Source organism: Phasianus colchicus, chromosome Z (assembly GCF_987193195.1).
Source record: "Phasianus colchicus chromosome Z, bPhaCol1.hap1.1, whole genome shotgun sequence".
NCBI classification, from domain to species: Eukaryota; Metazoa; Chordata; class Aves; order Galliformes; family Phasianidae; genus Phasianus; species Phasianus colchicus.
Window position 1 is genome coordinate 70,291,107 of NC_143476.1, and position 20,680 is coordinate 70,311,786.

The following is a 20,680-nucleotide window of genomic DNA, read 5'->3' on the forward strand; positions in this document are numbered from 1 at the left end:
TAGTTTACTGATAAATTAGATGCTAACTCACAGCACCAAAACAATTATAATCTAATTCTCTTGAATGTGTTTTTAATTTTTTCTGCAGTTTATTGATAAATGAATCTTTTAAGTCTCTGGATTAAAAATATATATGTATAACATAAACAAACAAAAGGGAAAACTTTGACTTCTTCAGATGATCTCCGAGCTCCTGCAGTTCTAAGAAAGTTTTAGGACAATTAAATAAAATCTCCAGAATTCCTCCTACCTCCACTGTATGATACACATTTTATTGGCTTACATGTCTTAAAATTACAAAATTAATGTTCTCTCTTTAATGAAAAAGGAATGAAAATCCTAAGACTGTAGAAACTATGGAACTAGGCTGATTTAATGAAAAAGATAACTTCTTATAAAACAGACATTACACATCACTATGAAAAATATAAACAACTTAGTTCTGTAACTACGCATTTTACATTGTTTGAACAGAAAGAAAAGCAACAAACATTTATTGTCCTTAAGTTGAATTTTACTATTAAAAAATGACACTATATAGCTTTTAAAATTAGAAATAACTTTTACCTGGTACAGGCTGTCTTTCATTCCATTCACTTGTAATTAAAGTCTCTAGAATCTTTATGTGGTGTTCAGTATTATCAGAGCTGTAGGAGATGGATTAGACAGTAAGAAACAGGAGAAATGCAAACGTTTTACACTAGTATTATTCAAAAGAATTGGAAAAATTTATTAGAATACTCTCCCCACTGGAATTCAGATCACAAAATTAATTCATTACAATTACTTTTGTATACAATTAACCCAAGTTATGGTACAGAATATAATAAAGATGTCCTACATACCTTGCTATCTGGTATTTAAAAAGGAGAGGGCTGAAAATTTCAGCTAGAGATCTTGCATTCAAGAGATTCTTGCTAGAGGCTTGACAAAGTCTGAGGAAATGTTTGAGCAAATACTGGAGCGTAAGCCAGTATTGGTGAGGTATATTTGGAGATCTAATGAGTTTCTTCAGCAACTGTGCGTATTCTTCTGAGCTCTGCACATCTGCAAGTAAACAGATAAAAGGATCTTGATATCAGCATAGGAATATTCAGCAAGTAAAACTTAAAATACGTCCCTCCTTTGGAAGCATCAATTTTGCAAAAGAATAATAAAAATTCAGACCTCCATTAGTGCTGCAAGATTTGTTTCTTCTTTGGAAAAGAAGTGAAATGCTTGGGGTAAAGTAAAGAACAAGTATTCAGAAGTCAAATGGAAACAGATATGCATTTTGGTAAAAACCACAATGTGTTCAGAGCGTACTGGTAGAAGTCTGTCTTGTGTTTAGCGTCACACATGATTGGGTAATTCTGAGATGCACTAGATAAGCCTCACAGGTGCTGTTCTAACTTTGAAGGTTACCAGTAACAATATCCTGTCCTGAGACATACAACAGAGTACTTCACTGATGAGCTGAAAGCCTGTAAGCTGTTTGTTTGAAATCAGCACCGTAGATGATGAATCTTACATGCATGTATTTGTCACTTCATAATCTTTAACTCCCAACATACTGCAGAACACCACGACCTCTAATACGTTTACTTTGTCAGCACTGATAAAAAGTTAAAAATTAGCTTTCTGCACACAGATAAGTCCTTGATTTTTCCCCCCAGTTTTTCTATAGCCATTCCACATACTAAAACGCAAAGAATTACATTATCCCATATATTTTCTTTTATGCTTACTTAAACACATAAGTAAATAATGCAGATCTAGATCTGAACTGAAACAGCTTGCATCAAAAACAATAAAGGTGTCAATTTTTTTCTGAGATACTGCCAGGTTGTGCAGAATCTTCGTTGTTCTCTGGGTTACGTACCGGATCACCGAGAACTCAAAATCCTAAAAAAAGCTTTTTGTTTGACATTTGAAATAATCTGGTATTCATACCTTGAGCAACAGAAATTATATCACTGTAAACAGTTGCTGGAATTATGGGATTTGGCAGATCTAGGAGATACCTCTTGAGAGCATCTGATAAAGTGTGTACATCAAAAGTTTCTAAATCCAATGAAGAGGCATCTGGAAAGAAAGAAGAACACAGTTCTAAGACATTAGCAATTACAAGAAAATGTAGACTTAGGATATTACCCCCTCATAACAAGCCAGAACTGCTAATTAATATCTGGCTTATAACTAACAACTCAAAAGAAATAATCAATTTAAAACATCAAAACACATCGTTAAGACTTGGATATATAGTGCTCAACACTGTGCCCAGGCCTTTCACATCTGATGAAACAAATAACTTCCACTGCTGCGTAGCCTTCAGTCATACACAGTGCTAGGCTGAACTCATGATAATAATTTGCTTTATGTTGGTAATGTTATGGAATATCAGAATATTTTTAACAGATCTCTGTTTTACCTATAAATATTTTGTGTAAGAAGTATTAATCAAGGCTTCACCCAAATGCAGGCTCTCTGCTGACAGCTAGTGCTATTATGACTAATTAACAACTCAGGGCTCTATGTCTGTAAATATTCATGTAAGTGGAAACAAATACACCTGTGCAGAACTAGGTGCTGAGTGTTTTGTCTAGCAGTTGGGATTTATCTTGTAAAACCTGGTATCCTTCCAGTAGCGTTATGACTCTAAGGTCTGAGTGTACCACTATTTCTTAGTGCTGGTGCAAGGAATATCAGTAGCAAAATTAAAAATAGTAAAACACAGAAACAGTGCAAGCAAGTTTGATTTTCCTCTTAAAACATGAAAGTCTGGTGCAGTATAGTCCCAAAAGTTTACAGAAAGACACATCTGGGACAAGAATCTAGAGATACCAATGCTGAACAACTTTTTAGGCTAGTCAAGTCTCCTCTAAAACAACTGTAGAAAATACTTAGCCAGCTCGAAACAAATTCTACTGGGAGGTAGAGAACTCCGCTATATGGTGTGCCTACACATTGTGTGAAAAAAGTCAAGAGAGGCTAATGAGACACCCAATGACTCCTTCTTCCTCTTTTCCCTAAAGGAAAGCTTGCAGCAGAGTTTAATCTCAAAGAATCCTTTCGAGAAAATAGTGAAAAAACTTGCAGTGTGGCTATGAATTCTACAAAAGCAAGTAAGCATCAAGAAATTTAACAGTTCTGTTGCTCCCAGAATGTTTATTTCATAATTTAAGTCCTGATTCTCTCAGCGTTGACCCATTCCTACACATGAATGTGTGAGTAAGAGTTAACTTGAGCTATTCTGCAGCTTTTTGAGCGTAACGTTATACACAGACTCTAACTATTCCATCTACTGAGCTGGCCAGCTGCAAGAAAGCTTTGATTTTGGAGCTAACCAGCACTGTATTGAAACTAACGGGTAGTTATCCAAATTAAAATGCAGAGCACTTCAGCCATAAGCAGAACAGCACATGAATGCTCTTCACAGCTTGGTGAATAAAGCTGACTTGCACACTGTTACATCAACACAATAGGCAGCAAAGATCCAATCTCTCTATATCCTTGTGTCTGGACACCCGCACTGGATCTGTACTGGAAGACCCTAATAATATCTTCAAGAGAATAGAGTAAGAGACTCCGTTACTAACAAGCAAAATCCTGATTTCCTTTCCTCAAACCTAATTACATTTTAAGTAAGAAAAAATGTAAACCACAAGTTCTTGATCTTAGGAGATAAACAAATCTTTCATAAAAGCATACACCAGTTTAAAGACTTAACATGGGTTTTCAATAAATTAAGATCTGCACTCATATTGTTCTGTAAAAATGTGGATTTATATGGACTGAAATATAATTACAATGCTAAAAATAGGGCTTAGGCTGTTAGCACCACATGTGTATATTCTCTCTCTGCTTTCATGCATGTACCTCTTCTCTCCCACCAGAGTTAACAGAGGAGCAGTTGCTCTTTTGATTTGAAGGAATAGTCAACTCATAGCATCATTTCTTGTTTATTTTGCTAATACTTGTAATTACTAAAAATGAAGAGAGGAGTATGAGTTCCTTGCTTAGTTCATTTGGTACCAAGGCATGCAACCAGTTTCATTTTCTAACTCTTGTATTTTTGTGCCTCTTCATGCAAGAAGCAAGCTCATACTGCACACCAGTTTGCAAAAGCATATTGAAGCACTACTGCTACAATAGCTCCTCATCTCTCATAGTGCAGCTAAGTGTTGCCACACCTATATATTCTGGCATAAGGTATAAAAATCCTAATACCAAAAGAGAAGGAAGTACATGTCAGAGAAGTTGAACGTGTATGTGGTGTTAGCAGTGTAACTGCATCTTCAATGCCCAAAGCCTGAGAACCCAAACTTTTGCAGCAACATTGGCTCAAATCTTTTTCTTTCCCTTCCATCATCATCTCCGCACCAGACAGGGAATGTTCATCTATTGCTTCTCCTGCCACAAATATGTATGCACAGAACTGTATGTAAACAATTGGCCATTTGTTTACAAAACATTAACCAGTGGCGCAGCGCTACAGGAATGATGTATCTTTCCCTTGCTTCAAAAAGAAGAAAACCAAACGCAAAACCTCCCTTTTCTTTTTATTTTTTTTCCCCCATGCAGCTGAACTTTTAGCCTTTGAACAAGCAGATGGCCAGCAAATGACTAAAATATTATTCATGGAAGAGGAACTGATGCAGTGAATAAAAAGATAACCTGCAAGAGTAAAAAAAAACCCCAACTTTTCCATATTAAGCATAAACTTTACAGATCTTTATTTATATTTGTCTTATTAAATTATTCAGAATCAAGTTATATGTAAGCTGAGCAGGAGAGCAAAGAAAACACGATCAGTATGACCCTAAAATCCACCTAGTTCTTCAGGGAAGAGAGCTGTACTTACCAGATTCAAAAATCTGTCTCAGTTCTGCTGAGCTGCTTGAGCTTTGTGTTACATACAAAGTTGAGCACTCCAGACCTTCAAAACAAAATGGGATATATTAATATTCTAGTGATTGCTGCCATGTAACGACATAGTTCTCTTCAAATAAGTATATGTAGAATAAATTAGCAACATTCTACCATCACTATCCTCCTACTAAATACAACTGATTTTTAAGGCTGTAATATACTTCTCCGTACATACAAACTTTAAATTCTGCAAATAGAAGATCCGAGATCCCAGTCCTCACTCAGAGCCCCTCACTCAGTGCAGTGATGACCACAGAAGCTCAGGATTTGGCAGCAGACATAGCAAAGAGAACAACCCGCAGCAGCAACAGTGGAGACAGATCTTTCTTTACCAGGCCTATTTAATAAGTAAGAAGCCTGAGGTATACTACCTCAGGAATGGGACAGGACAGAAATTCTGACACATCTTAATAAGTGTTAAGCCTAAACAGACTTAACTCAGACTTCTAAGTTACAAATAAGCTCACCCCTTGATACTCCACGCAGTTAACAGAGACATACAGTCTCTCCTAAGGAACAGGCAAGTCTTGGGTTACCATTCACAATCTGTAGAGCCCCAAACCTCAGTGTGTAAACAGGGTGTGTCACATCACTTCCGCAAGAGAGGACATACGCATCATATAGTATGCCTCAGAATGCTACTGAACAAAGGACATCAATGCAATGCTTGCACATGAAAGATTCTGCTTACAATTTCTCTAATTCAGGGAAAATACAGATGACACAAAAATGAGACAGTACCCAGGGATGCAGAGCACCAGCAATTTAATATTATCACTGGTGCTTCCTGGAAGTAATCACCGTTTATGCAAACTATTGCTGAACACTGTCCCTTCTCACTGATATTAGCAAACTCTTCCTCATTCAGTAAAAGATTACAGTCTTCCAGTGTCACAGCACTATGTGAGAACCCATATCCCTAGGGACAGCAGTCTGTATCGGTAAGAATACCACATATCTCCTCACTTCCAACACCATTGAAGGAGCAAGGCTGCTCCTAATCACACCAGCATTACAAAGGAAGGACCACAGAGAAGCCAGGAAAAGAGTGAGAGGGCAAAAGAAGTAGAAGACAGAGACATAAAGGTGAAAACCTCTAAGGGACAGAGAGAGAGACAGCACAAAAAACTGGAGAGCAAAAAAACCATAAAAATTCTCACTGACTGTCTCAGAACACGGCAGTAATAAAGATCTGCCTCCTGAAGTATAAAAACAGTTCTAACCTTTTCATATTCAGTTGCTTTTTTTTTTTTTCCTGATTTGGAGAAACAAATTATTTATGTGGCCTTGTATCCAATAAAAAGTCATGACGCTTCTTCCACAATCAACTTTAGAGTTTAGCAGGTTAGGAAAAAAGATAAATCTAATCCCTTCTTCTTCTATCTTTGCTCAGGTCTGAATAGCCTCTCAGCAGAAACCAATGCAACAAACTTTAAATGAGATTATTTTCCTATCAGTTGAATAATGTGATGCCTTAGCAGCTCTCGGACAGAGAGATGTCAATTCTGGATTTAATTCTGCAGTCTTGGCTCACACAAGAAATAAAAAGCTTGTGGTAAATAACTCTTCAGCCTACCTTTCTTTTCAATTGTCTCTGTTATCTTGATGAGGATTGGCGGAGCAACATCAGGAGGTGAAAACTGCTCCGTAAGATCCGGAAGTGAAAAAGCTGTGAAAGAGGTAAAATAAAAATAAGCCAAGCTACACTTGAATTCAACCATCAGTTATGAAAATCATGACATAAAACGAAACCAGTTCATTTTTAAGTAGTAAACAGTTCATCTTATCAGCTGTAAAAGGGTGTGCAAACATCTCACTTGTCAGGCCTAAGTACAAATGCTTCAAAACTTATCAGAAAGCTGTAAAAAATTATGAGGATTGTATTTTTACAGCATTTTCTTTCAGAAAATTCCATCAGTCCTAAAATCACCTTCCATTTCACACAGGAAGAAAAAATACAAAAAAAGCCTGCCACCTATGGGAGGACAGAAATACAATGCAAGAAAGGAAAGAAAAAAATATTTGTAAAATATTTACATTCAGTGTATACCAGGCGAGGGAGCTAAACACATCACCATATGGGAGCTGAGGATCCACTAGGTAAAAAAGTTGGGAACAGCAGTAGGAACAGGTCCATATTCACAAAAAAAGCTCAATTATATAGATGAATAGATACATAGCTATTCTCACTCTTCAAGCCTAGCAGTATTAACAGTGTAGGTGTTTCTGAAGCAATGATTTTCTTTTCTACAATTATTGGTTAAGAATAAATGGTGAGTTAATCAGAAAGGAACATTTTGCAGATCCAGATGAACCCGCATCACATTCTATACAGCTTTCATGCAATAGTTTCTTTGCTGAGAGAATATACCATACAAACTAATGTTCTAATACTGTAATGTAAAAGATGATCAATCTCTCAGTGCACTGTTTCTGCCAAAAGAATAATTTAAAAAGTTTTAAAGAAATCTTGTTGAATTCCTAGAACACAAGAACGTTTACATAAAGATATTATTAAACAGCTGCCAGAAACATCCGGCATACTTTGATGGGTTTTGACTGATAAACAGAGCTTAACCATTGAGGTAAAATTTGTCAGTTGCCTAAACAATGGTGATCTCTGCTCAATTAAATTCATCAAAAACAAACGGTGCACTTCTTACATGCATACATGCACATATCCATTTGCATGCACGCACATGATTCAATAGAACTATTATGATAACTAAGTAGGAGGGAAAAAAAGAAATGGCAGCAAAATATGAATATGAAATTTAAATCTTTTAGATAAGCAAAAATTAAACTAACAGAACTGAAACAGCAGCCAATTTTCACCGAGAACTTACCCTGTTTTTGAAGACTAATTACTATCTTTCTAAAAATGTGAACAAATTGCAAGTGGAAAAGACAGAAATTACTGAAGAACTTTGGAAGAGAAGAAAACTGAAGAGAAGAATGAAAGATAATAAATGATTTACAAATGTATAGTAGAAGGTGGCAGCCCTTGCAACATACAGCAGAATGCCTGAATAACAATCATGAATTACTTTCCAGTCCATTCATAACTGAGAAGGACACGAGAAAAACATCTGTTAATCATAAAATGTTTAACTTAGAAGGCCCAGAAATTCAAGAGTCTAAAAAGGGTTGCCTATGGAGATCCCTGGCCTGCTGATGTTACTTTTCAGTCACTCATGGAAAATCAGAGCAGTCTCTGGGGATCAAAGGAGATCTTCTGCTCTGCTTGTAGCCTGAAAAGACAAGCAAAATGATCCCGATGACTACACGCTACTTACACTACGAATCCTGAGTAAAATAAAGGGAAAGTTGATATTAGATTCCTGTGATAAAACAATAAAAGGCAGCAGTATAGCTATGGATTGTCTGCATACCTTGTAGAGAATAGGTTCTGTTAAAAAACACATTACTTCCTTCCTGATGCTACAGTTATTTTAAACATGCAAATGAGTTGACAAACTCTCAAGCTCTGTCAGAGAGCTGAGTTAGTATAACCTTATGATTAAAACCTACACAAAAATAAAGCACGTGTTATATAAGTGTAGCTGACCAGAAGACCTCCAAATGTAGTAATATAGAACAAGCTACTCAGGGAAGGAGATGATGTATACATCTCTTCACATCTTCAAACCACTTTCAGGTGCCTTCCTTTAGCTTAGCATCTTATCTTCTTCATCAAACACAAGCTGGTCTCAAATGCAAGACTCTGCAGTCCAAGCAGCCTCTCCTGAAGCATACTGTAATACTGAAAGACCATTTGATCACATCACAGAATTGTTTTCAACCCCAAACTATGAATCTTATGGTAAGGGCAAATCTACTGAAATAATATTGAAAGATCAGATCAGAATCATATCCAAAGGTATTCTAAGAAAATACTTGAAGTATGACATGTATTAATACACTGAAGAATGCTAAGGGCATAAAATACATCCTTACATGGCAGCAAAGCAAGAACAGGGTTTAAGAACAGTTTACATACTTTTACTTAACTTTCTGCTCCCCTAGGTAGCTAGTTACAGTAAGTACTCTACTCCTTCTTAAGTAACAGCAAAGAAATTGCTCTCTGAACAAAGATGCACATCTCATAATTTCAACTGGAGGCAGTGTTTCAGTCTAAACTGAAACTGCAACAAGAAAGGAGAGAAAAATAAGGAGAAAGAGCGACTTGCACTGAGTAGAAGTCAGGCTGACAGACACTCGAAACCTTTCAGGTGACAGCATGGCAGTTCAAGGACGGTCTGTCCTGCATATTCAGCTGTTGAGCTTCCTTTCAGGCAGTAGAGAGAACTATGTTTTCTCACATGTAACAAAACATGCCTTGAAAAGATGGCAAGGGATACTCTGCAAGTAGCTCTAAAAAAGATGTATTCAGAAAGATAGTTTCATTTCCCACTAGATTTAAGGGTTTTTTTTGTTTGGTTGGTTGGTTTTTTTTTTTACATGAGGGGTGGGCTGTGACTAATAAATGAAGTTTAATCACTGAAGGAAATCAAAAGGAGAATCTAGTCCCAGGTGAAGACTTCATGGGAGGAAGTCACTGCAGAGTGAAGAAAGATGCCACACAATACTGTGTGTCTGTTCCTACGGGATACAAAAAATTGGTGTGAATACAGATCTTAGTGTGCCTCTGCATCCTTGTGTTTTCATCTACATCATCTGCTAGTGAATCCCTCTATTGCACAGTATTCTTAAATAATATTCTTAGATGACAATGAAAAGCTTCTGAAAGCATTTGCCTTCATATTCATGTAAAATCTACACTTTGTCTACAAGGACATGAATATGGAGCAAACACATTGGTTAAAATTAAGAATTTCCTACTGCCACCCTAAAATATACACCTATTAAAATATTAAAGTAGCAGCAAAATTTTAAAATAGAAATAAAGATTTCTGATTTCTTTTTTCCTATGTCCCATTCAATTTCTCCAAAACTGGAAATTTTTATCCATCAGGGATGTTGCTGAAATTTTAAACATTAAGAGAGCCTTTAAAATAAAGAAAATCTATTCCATAAATAAATGAAACATAAAATATTTACGTATTTTACTAAAAATCCAGGATATTCATCTCCTTGCAATACTAAGCTGATGAGTAAAAGCTCAGTAGCAAAAGGACAAAAACACACACACACAAAACCCTCAATCTAGTCACCTTCAGCACAGTAATGTCAGAACAATGCATCTAAAGATACAGTCACACTGCTCAACAGCAATGAATAAACTTTTGCTTTATGAGCATGTAGCCTATTAATTAATGAATACTACTTAATCTCCTACCTACTCTAGGATTTCCTACTCATTACTGTCACTGCCCATATAACTAAGTTACTGCATCACACTGACTTGTACTTTAAACTCCACAACTTATGCGGAATATTGAAAATGATGTTCAAGTTGGAAGATCCCCCAAAACACACACCTGACAAGAAAAAAAAAAGACCCAGAATTTGTAGAACTGGAGCCAATTTACAACATCTACATAAAATATAGCCAAATTTGGGAAATGCCCTTCATTTTCAAAACGTCAGCAGGAAATGGCAGAGATTAAAGTGAAGAAAACTATACTAGTTTTGTAAAAACGATTTGAATCTTGTAGCCTGAATACAAGATACTCTTAAAGTAGACTAGATGAAGAAAATACAGCATATTCAAAGATTTACAGCTGGAAAAGAAATTTTTCACATAAGTCACTTATAGTAAAAGGCTAGGAAATAAATCCAACGTGCAACCTGCCTTTAGTACCTGATTTCAAAAGTATCTTCTGCTTTGAAGCATGCTGTAGCACAGCGCAGAGGTTTGGAGAACCAAATCCACTCTTAAGAATCTGAGCAACTTTGTAGATCCCTTTACTACAATCCAGTATCAGCTTTTCACTTAAAGCAATCATTATTATTTTTTTCTCCTCAAATCCTGTAATCAACTACTTTATTTTTTTTTTTCTTCAAAATATTAAGGTTCTGAAAAGCTGTCATACACTTTCCACATCTTCCTTCTAGTCACAAGTCTGGCAGTATGTCTCCAGATAGTAAGGAAGCTTCTGATGACACATGATAAAAGCTGGATTTTCCACTTGCTCTATTTTTACCTCGCCATAGTGAGAACCAATGAGAGGAACCACAAGCCAGGGTTCTCTCCAATCTGTGAACTCTACACTCTCCCTGATACAGACAGGCTTGAACAGCATTAAGGCTATCGCAATGTGTGGGAGATGAGAACATACCTAACGTTCAAGGGTTGCCAACACAGCTACAAAGTGCAAGATGAAACCAGCCCACAGCTGCACCTTTTGGAAGGGTTCTCAGTAAAAAGAGATATTTTAGCACTAGTACCTGGCAATGGCAAGTGGAAATTTAGAGCTGGAATTTGGCTTCAGAAGTTTCTGAGCCAAATCCTTCATCACTGCTGGAAGAAAAATGAAGATGAATACATTTAAAAAATATATGTGGCTTAAAGTACAATACAAACACCATAGAAATGATAGCTTAAAATGTAACAATATAAATGCCATGAAAAAGAGCAGGAGTTCAATTTCTGGATATTTTACAGGAACTATATATTAACGCATTTGAATTTAGGGCTGACTCAAGAGATGGCATTTAAATCTGTTTGTACACATTGTGTTCGATGACAACACAGCTGTACATAAAAGTCTAACATTTCAGAACACAGGTGTTCAGATGATCATAACTCGCTCATATGTGCAACTGTATCCACTAACAAACTGAAGTATACATTCATAAGATTTTCACTTTTCACTTATTCATGTCTGCAAATCACAGATTCGTCCAAACATGAATGCTTTGACCTGCACTGAAATGAACTGAAATAAAAAGAACTGCGTAATTAGCAGTCAGTACCCATCCTCATTACTGAAAATTTTGGGGTAGGTACGATCTTACTTTCTTGACTGACAAGCTGTTACTTCAGGAAACAACCATGAAGATCCTGTAGTCCAGGGAAGCACCAGGAGGTGCCTCTGAAGGGCTGACGGGGCAGCTCGAAGCTCCACACATATGTCCAACACATGGCCACAGGATGCTCTACCTCTTCCTCAGCACCTGCCTTCAACAGCACAGGAAGCACAGACATGGCTTCCTGTGGAAAGATTCCAGAAGGGAATGAAATGAAACTCAGGGATACAGAACACTTAATGTTTAGCATAGGGGTATTTCGCAGTCCGCTGTATTTTACAGTCTCAGGGAACAGCTACCTCTGCAGAAATTTTTGCTAGAACATGTATGAGAAGAATACTACCAATCTAGAAGCTATAGAGAAAGTTTTCATATGGATCTGAGCTTTGAGTTCAACCAAGACAGGAAAAGACAAGTCTGGCATTATGAATCACAAATATCACAGAGAAATTCACTCTCAGCTTTGATGACTGATGACCAAATCTGGATTTGGTACCTATAATTTTGAAATTTATCAAAAGAGCAAGCAGATACAGTATTTAGAACTGTCTATTTGCTACTAGCAAATAGTTTTTTGGTGAAGAAGGATGAAGGAAAGTGAGAGTGAAGACCAGGAAGTTCATGTGTCGCAGATAAATCAAGCACTGTAATAGATAGTAAATTCAGCCACAACCGTTGGAAGAGAAAGAGACCTCTCTTCATGCTCCTTGTGACCTGGAATAATTCAAGTTCGACTACAGTTAAATTCCTCTAGGTGCTGAACACATGACTGAAAATGGCAGGAGTGCTCAGCCATCTCTTCTAGTATTTATACGATTAGATACATTTTTTAAAAATAACAATATTCAGAGGAAAATATGAAATAAAGTTTTAGGCTTTGGTGAATTTTGCATGTCATTATGAGTAGCTTAGTAAGCCTGCCTACTATTATTTGTCTTTTATTTTTATCAGATGCCATCAACCAGGCAGAGTCTGTGGACTCAGAATACCACAGAAGCCAGCACTGCTAGAGGAGACTAGAACCAGGAGAAACACAGAGGGATGAAGACTATCCCAGCACTAGAAAAAGAAAAGCTCTGACCCAGCAGTACTACTAGTACTACCCACAGGCTCACAAGAAGCCCATTTTTTACACAAACAAAAATGTCTGTCAAGATTTATTACTGTAAAAATGATCATAAAGCTATGAAAACAAATGAAGAAAGCGTCTGCTGTTGACCTTACATGACTGGAGTACAAGTAGGAAAAGTGATAAAAATACTGATTCTAAAACCTCGCCAGAAAATTCTTCTAACAGATGTTGCCTGCCCAGTTTTGTTCTTGCATTGGTCAGCAAGCATTCGTTACGTTCCAGAAGATGGAATGACAACTTAATTCAGATGTTCTTTGCTAATGGTATACTGAAGATTTTAGCCACTGCAAAAAATACAGATTGGTACTGGAAAAATAGTTTATCATATCTGCGGTCAGTCCTCTTTTTTTTTTCATCTGCAAAGCAGAAATACCTAAAATATATTTTCTGGGCATCTCAATGATAACAATAAACTCTTATGGAGAAACAATACTCACTAATACGCTTCTGGACTTTAAATCACTTTTAAAAACATTCCTATTCCTTCTGCGGTCCTACATAACTAACATACAGGGACAAGATTCTTTGGAAGGGTTTTATTCCAAAAAGTAACAGCAGGAATTCTTCCTAACATGACTCTGAACTTCAGCCAATCCCAATACACTGATCAAAACACAAATCCAGCATCTGCAGAATCACGTGTTTGAGGAAGGTACTGAAAAACATTTACAAGCCTGAAAAAGGATATTTCAAACCAATTCTTGTAGAAAAATGGGTGTAATTTGTTACAAAATACTTAGCACTTAACAGAATGAGGCAGTCATTCCTCCAGGAAGACAAATGTATGTATATTGCGATCAAGCCACTTATAATTCAACCCAGTGAACCTACAAATGCTGGAATAAAAACTGAATGTTACTTCACTTCACACAAAATATGTGGAAAAATACATAGTCAGTATTATAAATCAATGCATAAACCTAGACAAGTCACATACTTAGATATCTTCTAGGTTTATCAGCACATATATACAAGCAATGGTCTGACTGATAAAAATACCACGTGCATGGTGATTATGCAAGAAGTTTGGGAAGAATAAATTTCTCTCCTCATCCCTTTCTTATAATGTCAAACTAACTACACTCTCTGGGGTAAGGAGAATAAGGAGAAACTACTGGAACAAAGGGCAAATAGCCGAAGGCATTTTCAGATGAGTACAATAAAGTTATCCGTAAACAGTAGAAGGCAGAACCAGGCAGCACAAGACTTCGATTTGACATAAAAAATCATACTTTAGCTGTTCTCCCAAGAGAAACCTGAGGTCTCCTTATCCTTCTCTGACACAAGAAAATAAATACTCATTGCACTGATAATTGAAAAAATTCATATAAGATAAAACAAAATGAAAGCTCAGAAAGAAAGCAAAGAATAAAAGCTATATCTGACTGGTTCAGCTGCATAAATATGTGGAAAATATAAAACCACCAAGTAACAGCAGTAGAGAATACTTTACTCCTTCACAACAGTTTATACATCTAACACTGACTGCTAATCATGTTTCACACCCATTAATTTAATGTTTCATAAAGCCCTATTTCTATCATCTGTTGAAAAGGAAGTGATACTGCTTGTACTGGGCAGGAATTCTGTACATAATATTCTATCAGATTAAACCTCAGTAACTTTATGAATTATGACCTGTCAAGCACTTTTCTCATCTGCCACAGAATATACTTCTTAGAAATAGGAGCTATAAATAAGACAACAGATGTTCTTTGTTGGCTTCAACTGAAGCACAGATAATTTTTAAAAAGCCAGTAGTTAGCACTGTTCTGTAAGACAGTACTTTGCTTCCCTCTTCTGGCGAGCGTTTGCAGTACTTACTTTTCAAACTGCATTCAAGATTTGAAATGGCGGCAACTATTTCCAATTTGAATTAGCAAAATTAGAGAAACAAGAAGCCCTATGCTGAAGAAAAACTGCACAGCTTATGAAACAAATACTAAGTGCAGTATCTCCTGGCATGCAGAACTTCGCATTGTAATGCTACACATAATGTTTGAACTGCTCTGCAAAAGCAAACCCCCTAGGAATTGAAGGACAAGATGGGAGAAGTACCTGTTTATTAAACTGCCTTTTAAAGTGTTGTCAGATAAACAGAAACAGTAATACATGAAGTAAATAAGAATGCAATAAAATAAGCTGCCTTCCTGCTTCTAAGCAGAGAGCACACCACAAACCAGGAAGCCCGGGTCAAGCACTGTGGGAGCTGTGGACAAGCACTGGGCCTTCCTTACTGCCAGCGTGAGAGAGCACAGCATGATTCTGAAAACAGAGAAAACATTTTAAAAAGACAACACGCACAGTTTGCATCCTGTGGGTATCTTCAGGTTCCAGGCCAGCAGTCTGCAGTTAGAGAGAACACAGTGCTCAGTTACTGCACCCCCACAAGGCAGGGTAAGATTATGGAGGGGACAGCGAGGAGAGGAAGGTACAAGGACAGCCAAGATTTTAGACCCAGCAAAGTTCCAAACACCACCTTTATTGTCAAAGAAAGGTTATGTCCTTCCTCCTTCAGGACAGTAGCTCCATAGCTAGAAAACAGCCGAGCTCCAGAAGAATTTGAGTAGTTCTGCCGAATTCTCCTCATAGACTGTAAATGGCAATGAAAAACCTAGCATTCCAGCTTATGGCAATGATTTCATATGAAACTGTACATGACATGAAGAAGGAAAAAATAAAGCACTGAATAGTTAGGTGTACTGTGGACAGCATGGGAGTGAGGGGAGATATCATGTTCCACTGACATCTGCATCTGGAACCTACTTAATAGGTTCTTCATACAACTTTCAGGTTTATCATCGTCAGTAAACACCTATAATGCAAAACTGGTATATTACTGTACTATACTGGTAGTGCTTGGAAGCCCTTATCAAAACACGAACAAACTTGTGATCATTCTGCCTACCTTACTGGTCTTATGATTAACTAAAAAATCTCTGAGAAGTCATACCAGCTGCTCTACTGACCTTCTACAAACTTTCACAAAAGATATTAAAGCTGTAATATTCTAGTAACTTATCCATTCTCAATTTAAAAAAGGTCAGACTGTAGTAAAAGGGTGCTTTATTTTAAACAGACAATATGTAAGTTCATAGATTTACACAGTATTTTACTACAGTCACTCCACAAGAGAACTCCCTGCTTTCTCACACAGACAGAAACAAAACTACATGAAAGCAGCTTAAATATCACAATATCAAGAGCTAAAAACTTAAGATAGCTATGAAGCAAGGTTTCATGTGAAATTCCAGTTGTTCTTTTCACATCAAGATTCAGCATTTTTCCCATGAACATATTCTGCTTGTTTGAACACGCAGCGTCCAGTGCTCTCAAGGCATAGAACCCACTTGAAAAACTGAGGTATTTACTATCTTGAGCATTAACTAGATTATATACAGACATATGCTCTCCTAGACAGCTCCTATTCTCCTGTTCACTTCCCTCCTCAAAAATGAGTCCTCAAATATTTCATATTCAACACCATGCAAGAGAACTTAGTTCCACACCTTGTTCTCCAGCTCTTCGTAGCAAGTGGAAGAGGAAATAGGTACTTGTCTGCTCCTGTCATCGCAAGAGACAGCTGCCTATCTTTTAAGGGAAGGAATGCTGAGGTCCATCTCAAGAAGCAATTCAAAATTCTCTGTCCAGCCAGTGCCACCTTTCAACCCTTTCCCTTTGGGCAAGACTGTGGAGAATGTAATTGTAAAATTATATCAAAGACCTCCATGTGGAAAGCTTCAGTGATCATGCCAAGTTCCCTTATTTTCACACATTTCACCCTCTTCACCTGAAAAGCACTGCCCTAATCTCTTCTGAACGGCTGATTACAAACCTACCAAGATTACTAGCTCAGTTCCCTTTTCATATAATCAGAGTGATGGTTAATATCGGTACTCCTGCAGCATCTTTTCCTTATAACAGAAATACAGCTGCTGGATGGACATTCAGTGAAGAAGCTGGAATTCTCTCCAAAACAACCTGTCCCACCTTTATCAGATTCTTGTTCCTTACTCTTTCCTATTTTTTTTTTTTAAATATCGTCATTATTTTTTCTTATGCAAGGCTGCCACTGGTTTGTAATAATGATTCTGTCTGAGAAGCATCTTTTAATTTTATTTTTATACAGTAATCAGAATACATTAAACTTCAGGACAGTATGTTTTTCGCTTTGAAACAGTATTTTATTTTGCTACATTTTTTTTTTGCTGTGGAGAAACTAAGGTGGTGGGGATACAGAACACAAACTATCTGGTGGAAAGCTGTCTAGAAGAAAAGAATGAGGTCTTCATACAGCAAGAAAAAGATAATATGTATTACTGTGCTTGAGAAGTCAAGTTGTTTAGATCTGGAAGATTTACATAAAAGTACTGGCAGAAGCTGCTGACAGATAAAAGCCAAAACAGTTCCTTCATCTTTTGGGAATTATGGGAAACATTTATAAGTACACAAAGTTAAAAATAACGAGGGCATAGCTGTCACCCAGGGGAAAAAAAAAGCAAACAATGGTAACAATAATCCAGCATCAAAAGGAATTCTTTTACTTCTGGAAACTAACACATTTCAAATCAAGTATTTTTTCCTCCTTAAAAAAAAAAAAGGATCTAGACGAAATGTAATCTTTTAAGAAAGTAAAACTGGGTTAATCCTTACTGCCATTAAACCATTCACTGATCTGACATAGATACAGAAACAACAATGTTACTTGGAAATTCCTGAACTGGAACTACAGAGAGTTAATCCCACCATCATCTTTAATTTCGTATAAAGAAGAGAACACTTAGTCTGTTCATAATAGATTTTCTGACCCATGTCATACACCTGTCTATACTTCTCTATGTAGTAATGCCAGTGTTGATTTCTTATCCCATTAATTCATGCTATCAAGATACAAAAAAGATGTTATGGAATATGCAGTATAGACGCTTTATGCATGAACTTATAGGCCTCTTTTCTATAAATCAAACTTTATTCACACAGCACTGTTAAAGTAACTGTAATTTAGATCCTAGCAGTTAAAGTGGTGAACTAATTTCATGGACCTTTACAAAGCAGCCAGAGACTCAACTGGCTACAGTGGGACAAAACTTTATTTTTGTACTGTTTAGCACACTGTGCTGCAGAAATTCATACAGTAAAATATGTGTTTATTAAAAGGTTGGGTTTTTTTTAAAGAACTGAAAAGAACAACAAAGATGGTGTAAATGAAAAGCTGGCATGGAAACCTCACTATGGTTTTACCTTCTCATCTGCAAGCCAAAGACTAACTTAAGTCAAGGGTAACAAGGTACAGCGCAGGATTTCAGTTTGCACTGGTAGTTGTCATTTGACAATAAACTAGAAGAAACAGGCAAAGCATCTCTGTAAGAAAATGTGCAGAATTAACAAAGCACTTGAATCAGATGAATCCTTTTGCAAATTCTGTGCAACCCTACAGCATTAAGGCATTTCTTAAGATTTAAATAATAAAAAAAATAATGTATCCCTCTTGAAAATACGTATGGTGTGAAGAAACGAGGATGAATAGAAGAGGCTGAACTAACTGTAAAAGTATTCTGTACAAGAACTTGGAATACCTAAACTGGAGAAGAGCTGTGCACAGAAAAAAAATGAATGCATGCGATTGAGAACTGACACGTTCCCAGTGATTTTTATCTAAGATGATCAAATCAAAGTTGTGCCAGGCAGGCAGAAGCTCATTTTATCCTCTGCAAATACTCAGAGATGAGCTAGCTGCACCCTGAGCAGCTGCTTCCCTTTCCTTCCCTGCAGCCACCCAGCTCTAGCTTTTTCTGTAACAAGAGAAACCATGGAGCTGATGTGGGTATACTCCAACTTCACTAAAGAAATTTGAAGGATCAGGCCTCGAGCTGACTCTCCAAACTTGGGGCAGTACTGAGTGAATAAATGAACATGCCACTAACATGCTGTGTATTTAAGTGCTACAAGTATACTGCATTTCTAAAGGCCTCCTCCTCCAAAAAACAACAAAACAGTTTTTCCATCACTCTGCTCCTGACAGGAGGTCAGGTTAGTTAGAAGACAAGTTATCTGCATCTGAAAATATGATGACGCTTCCAATAAATCTATTTTTCTACACAGTCACAGAGAAAGCTTAAAGCTGTAATCACTCGGTTGTTCCAGTACATTGATTATGGGACACAACAAAGAAGTAAAAATACTTGCCTAAGTTGCACAAGATGTGATCAAATAAAAAAAAAAAAACATCTTCCAGCTATGACTCAGTAAGGAATGGGTGGAGGTTTTAGAGGCTGAAAGGCTGGAAGGAGTATGCTGCCTTCAGCACTAGCCAGCAAGGATTGGGAACTGGTTGCTATTCTGTCCAAAAGCCAGGTATATCATACTGGTTATTTTCCTGCTGTGCTGCTGGGGTAGAAAGAATAAAATTAAAATAAAACAAGTGAACTCTTACACGTCTTTTCTATTATCCTTTTCCAGAGGAATACCTCCATCTTCATCATGCCCAAAGAATGAACCAGAGTTATAGTTACCTTTACTTGACCCCAACAGAAAAACAGACCTCTTTCCTTTTTTATTTGACATTTTAGAAGAACATCTTTCTTTCCTTCTCTCTCTCTCTCTTTTTTTTTTGTTAATGTGGGCCATGCCAAGAAGTGTAAGGATGGCTCACTTGATTCCCAGATGGAGAATCCTTCTAGAAGCTAGCTCCCTGCTGAGAACAGAAGGAAGAGGAATGTATAAATTTTAAACTGACCTGATTTTTGTAATAGCCTTATGACTCCCTTTGACTTCATATGACTTGCCTGACACATCAGAATCAGCACCTTTCTACTTATTCCTCCTTCTAGCTTTACCCTTCTCAACTAGTGCGTACATCTGTGAAGACTCATGTCCTAATCAGCTCAGCCACATTCACTAAACTTTACTTGAGACAGTTACAAAGCAAAACTCTTCAGAAACACTAAATACAGCTGACAACTAATCTAACTCACCTAAGCATTACTCCCAGTACATATGTAATTCCTGCCAGACTCAGAATCCCTACATAGCAGTCTCACAAAGCGCTGTAATATTTCACAGTAAACCTGCCATAAACGTGCCACTAATTGCCTCTTTCAGATAGATCAATTTGAGCAATCATCTAAACCTAGGTCCTGTTTAAAGGGAAACACTTTGTTTTTTTCTTACTTTCTCAGGGGAGACAGCCCTCCTGCTTCTCTTTTTGTTGTGTTTCGCTCCACCAGTCAAGTCAATTTTACACCAGTCAGCTTCCCACGTTTCAAACATAGCTCTCAAACTGAGAAGTCTTAAGAGACAAAGCAAAGCTACTGGTTATTCTAACAGCATCCAGTCAAGAACAAAAAACGCAAAGCACTAAGTTGAATATTCTGATCTGTACCGCAGGAGGATGTGAAGGGATGTGACTGGAAGGAGCAAGTGGTAAGCCACAGGTATAGGCTCCTCTGGAAATGCACATACTCAGCTTGTTTGGTCTCCAAAACCCTGGAATACTCTAAACTGCTATGTAAAAAGGTTGTCGTGCTGTTTGTTTTTTCTTGCTTTTCTCCTTGCAAAACAGCTACAAATTATGTATCATCAAATTACATGCAGAAGCTTAACATATACTGGGAATCAATATTGCAGTTGTGAATCAAACTAATCAACACTAAGAGCAAAGTTTCCAAGCTTTAAAGTGTCCACTTTCTCCATCATCTGACAGCA

At 37.1% G+C, this 20,680-nt stretch overlaps 1 protein-coding gene across 1 annotated transcript in view; it reads right to left on the reverse strand.

The window, feature by feature from the left end:
* Positions 1 to 20,680, reverse strand: part of PIK3R1 (phosphoinositide-3-kinase regulatory subunit 1) — a 57,108-nt gene that overhangs the window by 18,667 nt on the left and 17,761 nt on the right. The window contains exons 3-7 of the mRNA XM_031610170.2: positions 6,488 to 6,580; positions 4,844 to 4,918; positions 1,933 to 2,064; positions 846 to 1,047; positions 568 to 647 (exon numbers count right to left, since the gene is read on the reverse strand). Coding sequence (XP_031466030.1) covers positions 568 to 647; positions 846 to 1,047; positions 1,933 to 2,064; positions 4,844 to 4,918; positions 6,488 to 6,580 — 582 coding nt within the window. The remainder of the gene's footprint in view (positions 1 to 567; positions 648 to 845; positions 1,048 to 1,932; positions 2,065 to 4,843; positions 4,919 to 6,487; positions 6,581 to 20,680) is intronic.